An 18,383-nucleotide genomic window follows, 5' to 3' on the forward strand; every position below is an offset into this window, starting at 1 on the left:
AGGCCCAGGATGAGGCCTTGATGTACATCAAACCACTCTCCACAACTGTCCAAAACTCAGCTTTAACATTGCAAAAAAAGAACAGATCTGTAATGCTTTTTTGCCACTTTTCTTTCCCTAAAATGTCTTTTAACTACTATGGCTAATTAAGAAATGTATTTTGCTCTTTCTAGGCTAGGTTCTACAGCCTGCCCACAACATTCACTAATGTTAGAGGCACAGAACCCCTCTGAAGGTGAAAAACGTTGAATAAAGAACTAGCTATTTTCTTTACCCAAGAAAACACCTCTCTAGGAATTTCTAGGTCTTCCAGCAATATTATATAGTCAACCTCTGTTGAAAGCTGACCATAGAATTGCAAGAAAGGATCTAGAGATGTGTGAAGGAAGTTGGCCACAGTCAAACTGGAGAACCTACAGATTCTTAAAAGAGCATTTTAAATTAAATCCACAAATAATCAAGTCTGCAAATATGGAGGGATAATTGTTTATACATATGATCTCAGCCTAGAATTGTTGTGTTTGGAGATCACATCTATCAGACCTGGCTCATGTCAAATGATAGAGTCCTAATACATCGTTAGTGATTGGAGTGGATACAACAGAAATGCGTAACTTCACCTAAAAGTGCCAATGAGAGGAAAGTTCTAACTGCTATAAACACACCAGAAGACAATACACTCAGGATATGTATTATCTCTCTATAGGTGATGCTATGAAAGGAATTAACAACAATTTATACAATTGGTATAATTTTTATCTTTCTCACCAAAGCTTCCTTAGCCTCCTGTGGTATCCATAGACTGTAGTAACGTCTGAATTCAAAAAGCTGAGCACAGGCAGAATGGAGCTCTTTATCATAAAGCTGAAACATTAAGCACAGAGCTAGAGGGTCTCTTTGGGAATGTAGGAGGTCTGTGAAAACAGCAACGAGATACTCCACTATGCTTTCTCCTGCAAAGAAAAAAAAGGGAGGGGGGAGATGGGGTCTTGTGGTTTCTTAAAATGTTTAAAAACCAAGCGCCAGATCACCTATTCAGAGAGGGAGTAAGAGCTTCCTAATTTAAAAAATTGGTACTGTGCAGAATTATGACTTGAAAACAACTGGAATATCAATGTAGGCATAGGAAACAAAAATACTATCCCAAAATCAGAGATAATTCTACAGTTCAAAGCACCTCCACTTTTGAGTAATTCAAAAACAGACTACTTAAGCTCTGATGACACCTATTACCATATTTCTTCAATTGCAAGATGCACCCTTATTTCAATACACTCAACATAAGATACACCTACGATTCTAAGATGCACCCAATTTTTAGATATGTTTATCTAGGAAAAAAGTGAGTCTCAGGATTTAAGAAATATAATAATTTCTGGACTGTAAAGATTGGGTCAAACTAACAAACTTTAAGAGTAGACAGAACATGATTGAACCAGTGATTCAACCAGGGATTGAAGAAAAAATTAAGGGAGGATGGAGATGCTTTGCATTCAAAAGATGTCAGGTTCAATTTCTGCAATTATTAGACATGCCTCCCTAGGGCAGCTCTCTAAAAAATCAAAAGAACTACCGCAAAATTAAGTCAATATAGATAACACTGGCAGACATCAAACCAAAATCTAATCTCAGGTTTGTTTTTCCAACGATTGGCTCATAGCCCCCTCACTAGCTGTACAGTAACACTGTCTTTCATTTGCTTACCAAGCTCCCTTGCTTAAGGCTTTCAAGGAAGGAATTCTGAAGAAAAAGAAGATTCAACTCCCTCACATTTAAAATATACAAATATGGGGCACTGTACTTGGATCAGAATTGTTTAATGGTTAATGTTGCTCTGGAACTTGGGACGTCTAGGTTCAAGTCCCCAATCACTGACCATCTGTTTGACCTTCATTACAAGATCATTGTGAGGATAAAGTAAGAAAGGAGTACAAGTAGGAAAGGAGTACAACCACCTTGTGGGATATACCTGCAATTAATAATATATGAACTTCCACCACACCTGTTTCAAGTAGACAAAAAGAAAACAAAAAAAAGAACACATCACCAATCTTATTTCACAAAATAATTTCTCATGCTGTGTACAGCTATTCTTCTGAACTGGATCTTGGAAACATTTCTAATGGTATTAAGAATTAAAACATTAAATGTAAGTATCTGAAGAAAATACCTCTGTTTCCATCATTCTCCAGGAGCAACTTATTTCTGGTTTCTAAAGAAGCTGGGACAATAGCACTGAATGGAAAAGTGCTAACAATCATATCTTCATTTAAAGAAGTTCCAATTTCTTCATTAAAGTCCTCATTGCCTTCCACAAGGACATCAATCATATCCAAAACATCTAATTCAAAAATGGGAAATGTTTAGCTTAAGAAGACAGTTAGTTTATTTATTATTTATTTCCGATATTTCTACCCCACCCTTCTCCCCAAGTTAAAAATAGTTAAATAACATAGCAATTTACAATATATAAAAGATTTAATACAGTGCAGCACAGAATATTTGTGCCTATCATCCATCAGACCTTGTGCAAGAGCCTTAATCTGATCCATGTCGACGCTAACTGAGTTCATTCATTAAACGCTTGCGCGCATAGCCAGGTCTTCAGCTTCTTCCTGAACCCCAGAAGGGATGGAACCTGCCAGATGTCACTGGGGAGGGAGTTCCACAGCGGAGAAGGCCCTGTCTCTCGTCCCCACCAGCCACACTTGTGAGGCAGGTGGGATTGAGAGCAGGGCCTCTCTGGATGATCTTAAGGTTCTCGTGGGCTCATAGGAGGAGATGCGTTCGGACAGGTAAATTGGACCAGAACCGTTTAGGGCTTTGTAAGTCAAACCAGCACTTTAAATTGGGCTCGGTAGCATATCGGCAGCCAGTGGAGCTGGCTTAGCAGGGGGGGTTGTACGCTCCCTGTATGCTGCCCCAGTTATTAATCTGGCTGCTGCCCGTTGTACTAATTGGAGCGTCCGGGCCGTCTTCAAAGGCAGCCCCACGTAGAGCGCACTGCAGTAATACAAATGGGATGTAGCCAGAGCGTGGACCACCGTGGCCAAGTCACACCTCCCAAGGAACGGGTGCAGCTGGCGCACAAGTCTTAGTTGTGCTCCCTGGCCACCGCTGAGACCTGGGGCTCCAGGCTCAGCGATGAGTCCAGGTGAACACCCAGACTGCGAACCTGTGTCTTCAGGGGGAGTGCGACCCCGTCCAACACAGGCTGTAACCCTATTCCCTGTTCAGCCTTGCGAATGACCAGGAGGACCTCTGTCTTGTCTGGATTCAGTTTCAATTTGTTGACCCTCATCCAGTCCGACACAGCGGCCAGACACCGGTTCAGGACCTGGACAACCTCCTTAGTGACAGGTGGAAAGGAGTGACAAAGCTGGACATCATCTGCGTACAGATGACACTGCACCCCGAAACTCCAAATGATCTCTCCCTGCAGCTTCATGTAGATGTTAAACATGGGGGACAGTACTGAACCCTGCGGGACCCCACAAGTCAAAGGTTGAGGGGTCAAGGAGGTGTCCCCCAATGACACCATCTGGGAACGACCCTCCAGTAAGGACCGGAGCCACTGCAAAACAGTACCTCCGAGACCCATCCCGGCAAGGCGTCCCAGAAGGATACTGTGGTCAACGGTATCGAAGGCCGCTGAGAGGTCCAGCAGAACCAGCAGGGACACACTCCCCCTGTCCTGTTCCCAGCGTAGATCATCTACCAAGGTGACCAAGGCTGTCTCGGTACCATCTCGGTACTGAAGCCAGACTGTGCCGGATCTAGAAAATCAGTATCTTCCAAGAATGCCTGGAGTTGCGCAGCCACCACACGTTCCAGGACTTTGCCCAAGAAGGGGAAACGGAAATAGGCCGATAGCTGTCCAATTGAGTGGGGTCCAGTGATGGCTTCTTCAACAGCGGTTTGATCACAGCCAATTTAAGGCTTGCTGGAACAATGCCTTCCCGAAGGGAGGCATTCACCACCACCTTCACCCACTCGGCCAATCCCCCTCTGGCTTCTCTCACCAGCCAGGATGGGCAGGGGTCTAGGATACATGTAGTAGCCCTCGCCTCTCCAAGAACCTTGTCTACATCCTCGAGCTCAACTAACTGAAATGAATCCATCAAAATAGAACAAGCAGGTGCTCGTGTTACATCCTCAGAAGCTGCCGTTAATATGGTGTCAAAGCTGGAGCGGATCAGAGCGACTTTGTCCGCAAAGAACTGAGCAAATGCTTCACAGCAGGCTGCCGAGTTGTCAGGGATCCCATCTTGAGAGATGGGATTCAACAATCCTCTAACAACTCAAAACAGCTCAGTCGGACGGTTCTTTGCGGATGCAATATTAGCTGCAAAAAAACCATTCTATTGCCGCGGCATATGCCTTTAAATAAAAGCATAGCCGTGTTCGGTCTGATTCGTTCTGCTTCGAACGCCACACGCACTCTAGACACAAAGACATAAGAAATAATCCATTAGCCAAAATGAACGAGACTAAAGCCTTCTTAAATCTTAACACTACACAAAACGAAACAGTCTGCAGAAATTCCATGCATAAAAATCCTTAGCTCATGACATGTTAAGGGCAATCCTGCCACACTCTTAAAAATGGAACGTTATGGTTCCAGAACAAGTTGCTTTACATTGTCAAGGTATGCATAACATGTTCTTTTTTTAGCTCTTCCTGAGAAAAATTTTAATTTCATCAGGCATTTCTAAGTATCCTAAACATTCTGTAATGGAGTGTTATGAAGATTTTAAATAGTAGTCCTGTACTTGGAAACTGTAAATAATGTCCACTGAACTTAAACTCGTACCTTGACAACCACAGGATTGCAGTATTAACAACAAGTGATCTGTTTTTCAAAATTCTGCCTCTGCAAAATCCCTCAGAACACTAATATAAAAGCTGCAGAATGTGCATAGTACATACCATCAATGTGAGAGATCGGAATGCTGATATTATCGATGTCTTGTTTAAATAAGTTGACTTGAAAAACACTGGCTTCCTGAACAAGATCTGCTGCTTTATCTGTGTATGGATAAGGGTTGGTCACCAGTTTAACCAAGATCTGTAAGGGGGGAAGAACGCTCATCATATGTTCTTCAATGTAAGCCCTGTTTACATGTTCATCTGAATGAGAGGAGGGTTAAATGGAGTTCCCACGTAAACTACACTCTCCGAATGTCTCTACACACACCTGGAGGCATCTAATACCTTTCCTTGTTTATTGTAACGGTTTGAAAAATGACAGGACATTTAACATTTAGCTCTTTAAGATCTTAGTCCAGTTGCACTGACAGGACAACTGGACTAAGATCTGAAAGAGCTAAATGTTAAAAATGCCCCCAACATTACTGTGTGTGTGGGGATATTTGGGAAGTAGGGCTTACAGTTGCCACTGTGTTTCCACAGTCAAATTCACCTGAAAAATCACCCATTCAGGTGAATTCCTCAACACAGCTGTAATACAACAGGTGGTAATGCAACAGAAGGCATAGAAACTGAATAGAAAATCCACATAGGATTTTGGATGTCTTTGTTACAGAATTGTTTTTTTGTTTAAAAAAAGGCGATTTTGAAATAAAGTATCTACATGCTTTTCTGGGAAGAACTGCTCGGATGGAATACTACATTTCAAGACACGTGTGAGTTATTTCCCAAGCTTTTAACACACACACCAAAGATTGTAGTCAAAGGTGCAAACTTCCAAGTGTCCATGTGTACAAATCATACTGGTCATTGGATACTGCTTTTATAGTCTGTTTTTCAAGTATTCTTTGCAATGCAACATTTTACAGCAACTCTCCTTAAAGGAATGGCCATAATTTTGCATTCATTTACATTTATCACAAAAATATATCCTCTGAGTGAGTTGGCAGCAAACAGGAAGTATCAACCCATGCCATGCCCCACAGCCTAAACTGTAGCTATTACATGACAAAGTCTTGCTTTCTTGTACACACAGAGAGAGATCTGCTTGTATTCAGTGGTACAAATGGATAATTAAATAAATTGATATTTTGTTTGATCATCTTTATCCAATCTCATTCTGCCAAGTATGAATACTGTGATCCTGGGAATCTGACAATAATAACAACTTTCTTCTTAATAATCATTGAAATTCCTGAGAAGTCATCTTTCGTGGTCATGCTGTGTTTGCTGTGCATGCTAAGCTTCATTACTATTTCCACAAGTAAAGAAAGCTGTATATACACTAGAACTGTTCCCCAGAATTAAAGTGAAGTTTACATAACCTGCTTTCCTTTTCCATATTTTTTTGTTCCCTCTGCAATAGCAGAGCAGGAGAAAACAGAGGGTGAAAGACAGCCTCATTCTTTTATCAACACTACCCACTATAGTGGAAATCTCTAACAAAAGCTTTTCCCTTTAATCTCATTTCCTTTATTCCCCTTTTCCTGTCTAGCAGTTGCTACTTCTCAGAATTTATTCATGAAGTTTTTATTTTTTTAATGTTCTATAACAATTAAAGGTAGCACATTCATTATAATAACAATTATGACTAAATGGTAACACATCTATTATTATGATGTTCTACAGTCATGGTAACACAGTTCCACTAAAGCTGTTCTTGGAATTATTTGTCTGACTAATTTGTGCATTTATTACCTTTTCCAAAAACTGAATCACTGCTTCTTTTTTCGATTCTACTGTGTTCTCCAAATGTTCGAGCCACAATTCAAGTTCTTTCCAGGTATACTCAAATACTCCACTGTCATGCAGAACCTGTTTTTTAAAAAATAAAAAATCATTATATAAAGATTTCAGGTGCTATTTCTGTACTGCAACTCTCATTGTAGTTGCCTGGTTTAAAGACGCAGGTGCCTTTTAACTAATGGCTCTCTATTTCTTAGATAATGGAATTCAAAGTTATATAAAAGCCTACTTAGAATATAAAAACTCATTCTGTTTCTCCATTTCTTTATCTAAACCAGTAATGGTTTACATATAGCTCTTAGTATGTGGCTGGACTGCAACTCTCAATGTCCCTTGTAGTACTGTAGCTTCCATCTCCCCAGCTTACAACATCTGGAAAGCTACATATTTCCCTATAACAACTCAGATGACCAATCACACAAGAAGCTTCCACAGATTCTACCTATCAATCCTATGAAGAACAAATACATTGTTACAACTGATCCAGAGGTAACATTGTTCACCCCAATCTAGCTAGGTTTTCCAGCAAAGGCATCCTTGCTTGGATGGGAAAGCTAAGCACTCAACTAGGTTCTGCATATTCAGTTATCCATCACAGTCTCATTAGCCGCACCTCTGCAGGCAAACTCCGGCATGAAATGCAATAGTGTCTACCAGCTATCCAGGAGGAATGAGGAAATGGATGTAACCCAGTTTATTTAAAAAACACTCAAGCAGGTTATGCTACAGAGCAGGAAGACTGCAATTTATGTTTCAAAAATACTGACTTAATTTTTCACCACTGTTGCAGGGAGTGAGCTACCTAAATGGTGGGTGTATTAGGGACATGGTCTTTCTATAGTCCCCATCGGAGAATGTGGAACACATCTCCCCCCCCCCCCCCCCACACACACAAAAAACTATGAGGGGCAGGGGGCATATTCACAAAGCCAAATAAAATCATAAAATGTGTACATGTAAAGCCCTCTGTCAATGCTGTTCTAATGAATTTCCCATTTCAAGATTATGCAGCTCAACTTAATCTGACAGATATCAAAATGATAGCCCGGGTTTGTCAAAAAGTCCCACCAAGGAATGCATTCAGAGCTTGTGACTTCTGCATTGATCATATAGCATATGGGAAAGACAGACAGAATCCTTCCTTCTAAGTGAGAAAGTTGCACTAATTACATCGCAAGCCAGTAAGGCAGCTTTCATTCTGAATGGCAATTGCTTTCTCTGTTTTTTCCCTACCCTAACCCCTGTGCCTCACAGCATGAGGCATAATCCCAAACAAATAAAAAGGTAAATATTATTTAATTCAGTGACGGGACTCATGTAGATTTCCAAATGTTGTTAGACTGCACGTCCCACTGCCACTTCAGCCTCATGCACCCCAGCCAGTGGCATTGTCAGTGTTGCCTGAGCAGAACAGAGACACAGCAGGAGAAGGAGAAAGAGAAGTAGAAACAGATTGCTAGAGGAACTGAGGTTGTGGCAGTTAGGGTTGTGCAATTTGGGTAAACAGCGATCTGTTTCGGTGTTCCGGATTTCAGTGGGGGCCCCATTCCACTTTTTGAGAGCCTCCTGAATTCGGGAGGGCAGAAATCCATTTTTGATCTGAGAAGCTGAAAGATTCATTTTCAATCCGGCTCATTGGTGGCAACGGGGGGGGGGGGGGGGGTGGGGGGGCAGGACTTTGAAGGCTCCTCTTCCCATCATTTTAGGCATCCTTTGTCCCTATATCAGTCATTAAGAACTGGATTAAAAGCATCAGAGTTAAGATACCACTCTTTCTGGGATTGTTTGTCTTTATATTTTAAAAACAGAACTGTGCACAAGCCTAGTGGCAGTATGAGAGGTTGCTCTTCCTCCTCCTCCTGTGTACTACATGCTTCTGTTTCACCTAGACAATGATGATGATGCCACTGGATAGGTGGCAGCTCTGTAGAGCTTGCTCAGTTTTCCATTAGTCTTCCATTGCTCAGTAGTAGAACGGCTGCTAAGCAAGGAGAAGGTGATGGGTCTCAATTTTCTGCCATAACATTCATGGAGATGTTTCTGCCTATAGCTGCTACTTGTGCACATCAGGAGAGAGTTGAGAAGGATTCAGAGGTGGATGGAGAAGCATTGGTATGGCCTAGGACTCAGCTGCGACAGTCAGGCTGAGGCACCTCCCCAGGAAGATGAGACTCTGGTTAAGTGTTGGCTATACTGCTGCAGTCCACACGTATCTCTGTTTTGCATGAGCAACCGGCAGCAAGATGCTGCCATCTATGTGTCATTTTTCCTCAACTGCATTTTCCTGCCTTTCCACACTTGCTGCCTATTTGTGTTGCTTCCCTGCGCCATTTTTAATACAGACTTGCAAGCGCTGTCGCACATTTGCAGTCTCTTCCATTCTCATGAGGCTTGCAGTATATGCCTTAAATATTTAAAACTTGGATTTCCATAGGCAACATAATCTACCCCTAATCCACTCCTAATACTAACACCAATTTATAAGTATTCACAGTGTACAACCCAATCCAACACCCCCCCCCCCCCCCCCCAGAAATAATCAGGAAAATTGTAGATTAGCTCACTTCTTGAGAACAGGGCAAACAGGCAGTGAGTGGTATATTAAGAATAGAAACAGGCATTCATTTATATTTCAAACCCTAATATTCTGAAGCATATTTAAATATCGTTCTACAGCTTCCCTGTACGCATAAATATATTTGCACAAATAGACAGATGAAAAACCTCACCTTAATAATCAATTTCTTTGTTGATGCTTTGAGCTGTAAGTGGTTGCTTGTGACAAACATTTTCAACAGTAAATAAAATACTGATCTTTCACCGCAAACTTTGTCAGTCTCCTCCTATAAGAACACATTTTGCTGGTTACACTTGACACAATAGTTCAAGATCTCTCAACATTTTTTTAAAGTCAGGAGTGACTTGAGAAACTGCAAGTCGCTTCTGGTGTGCAAGAATTGGCCTTCCACAAGAGGATGCCCGGATATTTTGAAGTTTTTACCATCCTTGTGGGAGGCTTCTATCATGTCACAGCATGGAGCTGGAGCTGATAGAGGGAGATTATCCACACTCTTCCCTGATTGGATTCAAACCAGCAACCTTCAGGTTAGCATACTAACCTTCAAGTCAGCAGTCCTGTCGGCACAAGGGTTTAACCCACTGTGCCACTGGGGTCTCCTTCCCCACAAATGAAGTGTTGTAATTGACAATCTGTACTGGAAACTAAACTACTCAAAGGGTTAAGGGGCAAACTGAAAATCTTGTACTGAAGTGTAATTTAAAGCAACTTGCTTCAGGAAGGGAATGATAAGGTTACCCAAGTGTTGCAATTCCCAGCAGGCACAGCCAACACAATCAGCGGTAAGAAATGTTGAGCATAGCTTCTCTGATTATTCTGAGTACAATATGACTCTTATACCTGCAGGGTTTACTTTCCTGAACACATAGTCAAAAACAGAAAGTGGATATCATGAATCCTATTGAAATGAAGGACTTGTGCCACAAGTTACCACAGAATTGTCCCTGGAAGACCTAGAAACTTCCTATACACACACACACACATGTAATTGGTGTTAAATTCAGCCCTGCTTATTTTGTCATATTATATTGTTTAGGGTAATTTCTTTACGGCTCTAGCCCTTGAACTGATTTTAAGTCTCAATTTCCCTTGACTCAGGCTACTGTTGGAGGAAAAGGGAACTCATCCCTGTTATTTCCAATCACTTAAGATGAGGCAAAGGCATAGGAATATCATAACAACAATGTGGACAGCCTACAACTGATCTTAAAACAAGAGATAGAAAGACAAATGCCACACATGCCTACCTGCATTTTGAACCAGGAAAACTTATTTGCAGGCAGTTCTAGAGCCACCATCAGAATATGATGTTGCAGAACTGGGGGGATCTCATGGCGCAGCCCCTTCTCAGTGACAATGCCTATGGATTGGAAAACAATATTGCTTTCTATTTCATCTTTTTATATTTTCATTTTATTCCAGGTGAAATTGTATTATGTCTTCTAATAGAGCACAGAATATAGAACAACCAATTAAAACAGCAAATATGCATCAAGGAAGAGGGGTTTTTTTTATTTAGCACAGAACACAACAAGGGTCAGACAGCCTGGGAATTTTTTGAAGTAGATCTTCACCTAATATCTTAAAGTTAGTTTGTGATCATTTCCTGTGGAGAACAATCCCAAAGGGAAGTAACAATGATTAAATGTATAATTATAATAAAATATTTAAAAATAACTTAAGACACACATCAGTTAAAAAAACAGCCAGCACCTACTGAAATAAATTAGCAAGCAAGTAAGCTTAAAAGTCCAAAATCTATCTGAATAAAAATGTGTTTACCTGCAGGTGGAAGGGTGATAAGGTTGAAATCACTCTGGCTACTAGAGTTTACAGTGTAAACATGAAATAAATCTTAAGCAGGTCTAACAGTTATCCAAAACATTAGGCACTTGCATTTGTATGTGAAATAAATTTGGTTACTCCTTTTGAAAAGGAATAGTAGAGTTGACATAAGCTCATTACATAATATCTGAAAGATAACATAACTGCACTGTTTTTCAGAAGACATGCATCTAACACTATCAAGTAAAATGTATGTTTCTTTAAATTCCTATGTTATCAGTGTAATAGAACCAAAAATCTTCAAAGGCAGGTCTATTACAGATTTATATAATGTTTCTGACATTGCTTAAATCTAAGACAAGAGTTTTACTGTAATATTATAAAAGAATTTAAGCAAGAGCTGATCTGATAGAAAATCAACAAGAAATTTCTACCAAAGATCCAATGTACATCAGATAGTTTCCTTATACCAGGTCAGAGAACTGCCAATGTACACCTGGTTGACAGTAGTGATTCAAGGTTTCAGGGACAACTGGAGTTTCACATCACTTGCCAACTAATCTTTTCAGCTGGAGATGTGAAAAATTATACATCTGAATTTTAACAAATAAAGCATAATTTTAAGCTTACTGGAATTACCTTTTATTAGTTTGCTGAAGTCAAAGTTGCTCTGTGCTATTAAGTGGGGAACCACTTGCTCATAAAGGCAGATAACATGAAGTAAGACAGCCTTCAAAAGTGTGGTCTCTGCATCGTCTGACCCTATAAAATGTACAGAATACTTTTTACACTTTTGTTCTGTTAAATTTACCAAATGCACAGATAAAATTATAATAATAAATATTATCTCTAATAAAATTATAACAAAATACAGTAGTGTTTCATTATACAGGCAGAGGCTGCAAGGAGGCACTAGACAGAGAAGAGAAGTCTATTTGGGGGGCGGGGGGTTTCAAAGGATGAAAACCATTTCCCCTGTTTTTGCTGATTATTCCCCCTCCCTACTTCCCATTTCATAAACAAGGGTTGTTTCCACAATGGCAAAATAGGTGGGGGGAATAACAGGAAAATGGGTGTTATTCCTACAAAGCCCCCTCCCCCCTGTAAAATAGACTATCTTTCTTTGTCTACCGCCCCCTTGTGACTTGCACCAGGATAATGGAAGAGTACTCAAAATACAATTGAACCTCCATATTTGGGGATCTGATTTAATTTAAATTTAGATTGGGGAAACTTCTTCAGTAGGAAAAAGAAGTGATAGTTTTGCATGCAATCTGAGTGAGCAGAATATGCACAGGCCAAACAAAGTTTGACTGTCACTGCAGTAATTCAAAAAGATTTCTTGAAACAGGAGCTCCATTTTTAGAACATTATTAGATGCTGTTCAAAACATCACTCCTACAAGAGGTCATTAGCAAAGTTTGCCTTAAAAAACAGAACAGTGCCACTGTGATTCATCAGATATGATTCATTAATAGTCTTTGCATACTAGATAAGATGACTAATTCTTTCCTACCATGCTCTCCATTTGTTTCTTTGACCTCAGCCATTTCCTCCACAATAAAAGAAGCATCTTCCGTCGTCCCTTTCAGCCCATCTTGTTCCCTCTCTTGCTTTAAAAGTGACTGCCAGACAGCGACTATGTTCGTCATATCTGGCAAAAGCTACATTTGAGAGAAAACAAGGTCAGCAACTGCAGATAAATAAGATTACACAACAGGGTCATTCCAGTATGTCTGTGCATAATTGTTTGCAAAGCAGAAATAGAAAAGAAAGACTTTATCCTACAAAGACATATGAAAAGTTGCCAACTATTACCTTTATTAAAAATAAATATTTAGGTTTTCCTGAAAGGATATTAGACAGTAGCAATGAGAGAAGAACAAATCACAACTGATATGCTGAAATCTCTCAAATATCAAGATTAATTGTTCAAATCAGTTGGATGGTTTAGTCAGATGGATGTTTAACTGAATGGTTCATCTGTGGAGATAATTACATGTAGTAATACATATTTTTAATCTCAAGAGAAGCTTTTCCTGTGGAAGGTTCATTTTTACTCCTCTCAGCTGGACAGATGCAAGATGAAAAGTATAGGCTTTTTGATGTCAATATTTCCATTGGTTTCGCAGCAGCTACTAATGCATGCATATCTTTCCTAGTGTGTGTATGAACTATTTAAAGAAGAAAATGTTTAATTCAAATGTTAAATGTTAAAAACATTATTGAGCTTTCAGAAATTCAAAATGATATGGAGCGTCAGCTTTCGGAAAATGGGAAAAAACTTCTTTATCTCTAACACAGCACACAACTGAAATGTCAAGAAGCTACAATTATCCTAACTCTTTGGAGCCCAATCTTTCATTCAGGCTTTCATGCCCAAATCATCACTGCTACATAGCAAAACCCCTTAAAATAACAATAACCTTTAACATCCTACCCTTCATCTATTCACATCTTACAACACCAGAACTTAGTGAACTTCAAACAATACACTACAAAGGTAAATACAGGAAGCACCCACTTAACTGACTGGTTAGGGACCAGATCGCTATCAGAAAGTGGAATCCAGGTTATTTTAATTTGCAGAAGCATTTTAGTGAGAAATATAAATAACATATTATATTGTCACTTTAAAAAAAAGAGCTTTTGCATACATGTAAAAATGATTTGAGGAGGTGCTCCCTCTTTCTATGGGCAAACCTTGGCACCATGTATGTGCATTACTGCAATCCTATGAAAATCCCTTTGACAAGAAGAACTAATAAAAGAGCAAACCCCTCCTCAAATTAATGTAATTTTTAATTTGCAAGCATTGAAAGAACAAATAATCAGAAAACCATCAAAATATGGGTGAAACTTGTCCTCTTTCAGACATTTTAGATACAGAAAAAGATGGACTTTTTCTGAAAAATTTAATGCTCCACAAATCCTGTGCCCTTCTATTTCCTTACTCGGTACCTTGCTAAGTGTCTCCCTGTATTGCTGCACAAATTCCTGCATTACAGATGGAGTATAGATTTCGGACTTCTCCCATATCTTCTCATTCAGACAGTACTCCATGTTCTTCAATGCTCGCTTCAGAACCATTGATATAATTGAAAAAATTGTGTGCTTCACTGTTTTACTGGCTATCTAAAATAAAAAAGAAATATCCTGTTATTGTGCTTACACTTCTTCCACATTTAATCAATGTAACCTGAAATTTAAATACAACAACATGAGAAAAATAGAAAACAAATCTGAAAATAAGCAAGAAAAAGTTCAGAGAAAGGAGTGGTATAAAGGTCATTGGATGCCAAGTAAGAATGCAAAACCCTAAAATGAGGCCTACAGCTAAAGTATTTTAAAAGAGTATATGCATAGTGCCTTCCTTAGGGACCCTCGATATTATTCCTCCAAAGGCCCAGAAGATGGTGATATTTATTCACAAAAATGTGGTAATGTCTAACAAATTATTTCACTTCTATAACTATTTTGAGGCTGTACCTGCCAATTGTGCTTTCTGAAAAGGTAAGGTATTTTTGTTCAGTCAAAGCTGTTTGCTTTAAGTGAAATATTTCCTCCAAGAAGACCTGTGTCCAATCAGGATTTGAGGGCAATGCACAATTACATCACAATGAATATATTCAACAATGTAAAATAAATATGGCACAGGGCTTCCTACAAATAATAACAGCATAATTTTATACATATCCACTTATAAAATATATATTAATGATAAACTAATGGTGTGACTCAATGTTTTGCCATTGGCCAGATGTTGTTTAACAGCTTTACAAATCACGCAGGTGAAGGAAAAGAAAGCATGCTTATCAAATTTGCAGAAGTTATCAAATTAGTTGTGGGGTAACTATCCCAGAGGACTGGATCAGAATTCAAAAGGACCTTGGCAGAGTGGAGACCTGAAAATGAATTTTAGCAAGGATACTACATCTAGGCAGGAAAAATGATATGCAAAGATATAGGATGCTTGAAAGCAGTACATGTTAAAAGGATCTAGTGGTTTTAGTAGACTACAAGCCAAACATGAGCCAATAGCATGTTGTAGCAGCCAAATAAAAATGTAATGAAATTCTGGGCTGCATTAACAAAATCTTAAGTGTTCAAATCAACAGGAGTAGAAGTCCCACTCTCTCCTGCTTTGGACAGAGCTCACCTGGAAGACTGTGTCCAGTTCTGGGCAACTCAATTCATGAATACTGTGATGACTCATGGGCCTTGTAGTCCTGTTCCTAGTACTATTGTGGCAGACGAAGAGGAAAACATGGGATTTTCGCCGGTTCAGCAAGAGCCGGAGCCTCTTCACCTGCAGGATGTTGATGTTTGCCCACAAGAATTCAGCCAAACAGGCCTTGGGCAGAACTCCCCCCCGTTTCCCAGGAGGGAAAATTATTCTAAAGATAGGGGAGTCAGGGAGGCTAATCGCAGAAGCCTGAGAATCGCTGCCAACAAATGGCTGATTAGGTCTGCTTCCCTTGGGAAATTCTAAGGAGTCATGCATCTGGACAGAGTTGGGTTTCGCTTCTCGTTCTCTAGGGAAAGAGTTCTGTTGGCGGGAAAACGAGACCCAATATAGGTGTTTGGCGCGAGGGATACTTTGCGGAGTCAATTGATCAGCTTGAGGAGAGAGATCGTGTGTGGACTTCGTAAGCCCAGTTCCTTGCTTCCCGGATCAAGCTTCAAGCCTTGCCTTGTCTCACGGTTTTACCACGGACTCTGTTTCATGCTTCATGTTCGTCTTGCCTCCAGTCACGGATCTAGTCGAGAATCAAGTTTATTTCCAGCCTTGTTGTCAAGCTTCATTGGACTTTAAAGACTCTGTTATTTCCCCACACTATTGCTTGGCAAAGTGTGTGTTTCGGTCAAGTGGATTAAAACTTTGAACTCTAATATCTTATATTGGACAATACATTTCTGGACTATATTTGACCTTATCTGAAAGGTCTGCTTCTGAACTATATTCTTCACTTGTTTTTATCTATATATATAAAAGAGTGATGGCATCAGGGCAGTGGACAAAACAACAAAACTACAGGCCCCCCAACCTCAAAATTTGACAACACAACCCATCATCCACGCCTCAAGGTTGATACAACAAAAAGAAAAGAAAAATAAAGTCCTAATTAGAGGGAGAGGAATAATTTTTTTTATCCAATTGCTGCCAGTTTAGAGGGCTAATCTCTGCCCACTTGGTTGCCTAGCAACCAGCCAAGGGACAGCCAGGTTTCAGTTAGGGGACAGGCAGATTTAGGCCTTACTTAGGCTTCTTCCACAGATTATCAGATTTTAACTGGATTATATGGCAGTGTAGACTCAAGGCCCTTCCACACAGCTATATAACCCATTTATAATCTTATATTATCTGCTTTGCACTGGATTATCTTGACTCCACACTGCCATATAATCCACTTCAGTGTGCATTTTATACAGCTGTGAAGAAGGGGCCTCATATAATCCAGTTCTAAGCAGATAATTTAAGATTATCAATATACAGTAGACTCTCACTTATCCAACATAAACAGGCCGGCAGGATAAGTAAATATATTGGATAATAAGAAGGGATTCAGGAAAAGCTGATTAAACATCAAATTAGGTAATCGTTATACAAATTAAGCACCAAAACATCATATTATACAACAAATTTGACAGAAAAGGTAGTTCCATGCGCAGTAATGCTATGTAGTAATTAATTACAGTAGAGTCTCACTTATCCAACACCCGCTTATCCAACGTTCTGGATTATCCAACGCATTTTTGTAGTCAATGTTTTCAATATATTGTGATATTTTGGTGCTAAATTCATAAATACAGTAATTACTACATAGCATTACTGCGTATTGAACAACTTTTTCTGCCAAATTTGTTGTCTAACATGATGTTTTGGTGTTTCATTTGTAAAATCATAACCTAATTTGATATTTAATAGGCTTTTCCTTAACGCCTCCTTATTATCCAACATATTCGGTTATCCAACATTTTGCCAGCCCACTTATGTTGGATAAGTGAGACTCTACTGTACTGTATTTACAAATTTACCAGTAAAATATCACAATGAATTTGAAACACTGACTACAAAAACATTGATTATGAAAAGGCAGACTGTGTTGGATAATCCAGAACATTGTATAAGCGAATGTTGGATAAGTGAGATTCTACTTTGATATGAAATAATTTCTAGGATAGAATAATGCAGAACAATATAATCTCTAAAACCAGGACAGTAATAAAGAAATAAAGAAATAAAGAAAGTAAATAAAGCAAGGAAATTGGAAATTCCACAAAGGAAACAATCAGGGCCAGCTAACACCTCCCAAGAAAGGATTCTTCCAGAAAGGAAGCTGAGAAGGCAGTGAAGCACTATGTATTACCAAAGTCATTATTATTACTATCATTACTATCCTTACTATTATTATTATTATTATTATTGTGTTGCGGTCAACCGTGAAAATGAATACAATCTGGCTCCAAGTATTCAAAAACACTAAAATCAGAATATATAAAAATTAATGTGGTATAATAAAACAGAACAATACAATCTCTAAAATCAGAACACTAAATAAAGAACAACACTCTGACAATAGGGGAATTCCACACAGAAAACAATCAGGGCCAGCTAACACCTCCCAACAAAGGATTCCCATCATCAAAGTCTGGAAAATCCTCTGTTTTCTCAGGGCCACAGACAGTAGAAGCATATAAAATATCGCAAACAACACCACTCTGAAAACAAGGTAATTCCAGACAGGAAACAATCAGGGCCAGCTAACACCTCCCAACAAAAAATTCACTCAGGGAGGAAACAGCCAGGCTTTAAATCTGCAAGGCCATTACATCCTAATTATTTTTCCTAATTGCAGCATTCATACTTGCCTCCAACAGACAAAAAAAACAAAACAATCAGAAATATTGTATATTCACAACCTTTAGGAAATAATATCCCCTGATGGCACAGCATGTTAAAGCGCTGAGCTGCTGAACTTCTGGACCGAAAGGCCGCAGGTTTGAATTGGGGGAACTGACAGAGCCCCCACTGTTAGCCCCAGCTTCTGCCAACCCAGAAGTTCAAAAACATGTAAATGTGAGTGCATCAATAGGTACTGCTCCGGTGGGAAGGTAACGCCGCTCCATGCAGTCATCCCACATGACCTTGGAGGAGTCTACGGACAACGCCGGCTCTTCGGCTTAGAAAAGGAGATGAGCACCAACCCCCAGAGTCAGACATGACTGGACTTAACGTCAGGGGAAAACGTTTACCCTTGACCTTAACTACCACCAATTCCTCAATACTTTATTTCCCATACCACCATTCTTCGCCACAGCAACGCGTGGCCAGGCACAGCTA

General features: G+C 39.6%; 1 protein-coding gene and 1 non-coding gene across 4 annotated transcripts in view; one reads left to right on the top strand and one right to left on the bottom strand.

The window, feature by feature from the left end:
* The window catches only part of urb1 (URB1 ribosome biogenesis homolog), a 72,999-nt gene that overhangs the window by 36,392 nt on the left and 18,224 nt on the right, over positions 1–18,383 (bottom strand). For all 3 annotated transcript variants that reach the window (XR_010004212.1, XM_008107604.3, XM_008107605.3), the window contains 9 exons: positions 14,000–14,173; positions 12,555–12,702; positions 11,678–11,800; positions 10,501–10,613; positions 9,405–9,518; positions 6,628–6,744; positions 4,930–5,068; positions 2,171–2,341; positions 769–953 (listed from right to left, as the gene is read on the bottom strand). Coding sequence is in view for 2 of the 3 variants with exons in the window: in XM_008107604.3 (XP_008105811.2) it covers positions 769–953; positions 2,171–2,341; positions 4,930–5,068; positions 6,628–6,744; positions 9,405–9,518; positions 10,501–10,613; positions 11,678–11,800; positions 12,555–12,702; positions 14,000–14,173 (1,284 nt within the window). In the remaining variant the exon portion in view is untranslated. The remainder of the gene's footprint in view (positions 1–768; positions 954–2,170; positions 2,342–4,929; positions 5,069–6,627; positions 6,745–9,404; positions 9,519–10,500; positions 10,614–11,677; positions 11,801–12,554; positions 12,703–13,999; positions 14,174–18,383) is intronic.
* On the top strand, positions 5,255–5,338 carry mir5451 (microRNA mir-5451). The gene has a single exon (NR_130051.1). It is a non-coding gene; the product is annotated as a microRNA mir-5451 (primary transcript).

The sequence above is a fragment of the Anolis carolinensis genome, chromosome 3, assembly GCF_035594765.1.
Source record: "Anolis carolinensis isolate JA03-04 chromosome 3, rAnoCar3.1.pri, whole genome shotgun sequence".
Taxonomy (NCBI): domain Eukaryota; kingdom Metazoa; phylum Chordata; class Lepidosauria; order Squamata; family Dactyloidae; genus Anolis; species Anolis carolinensis.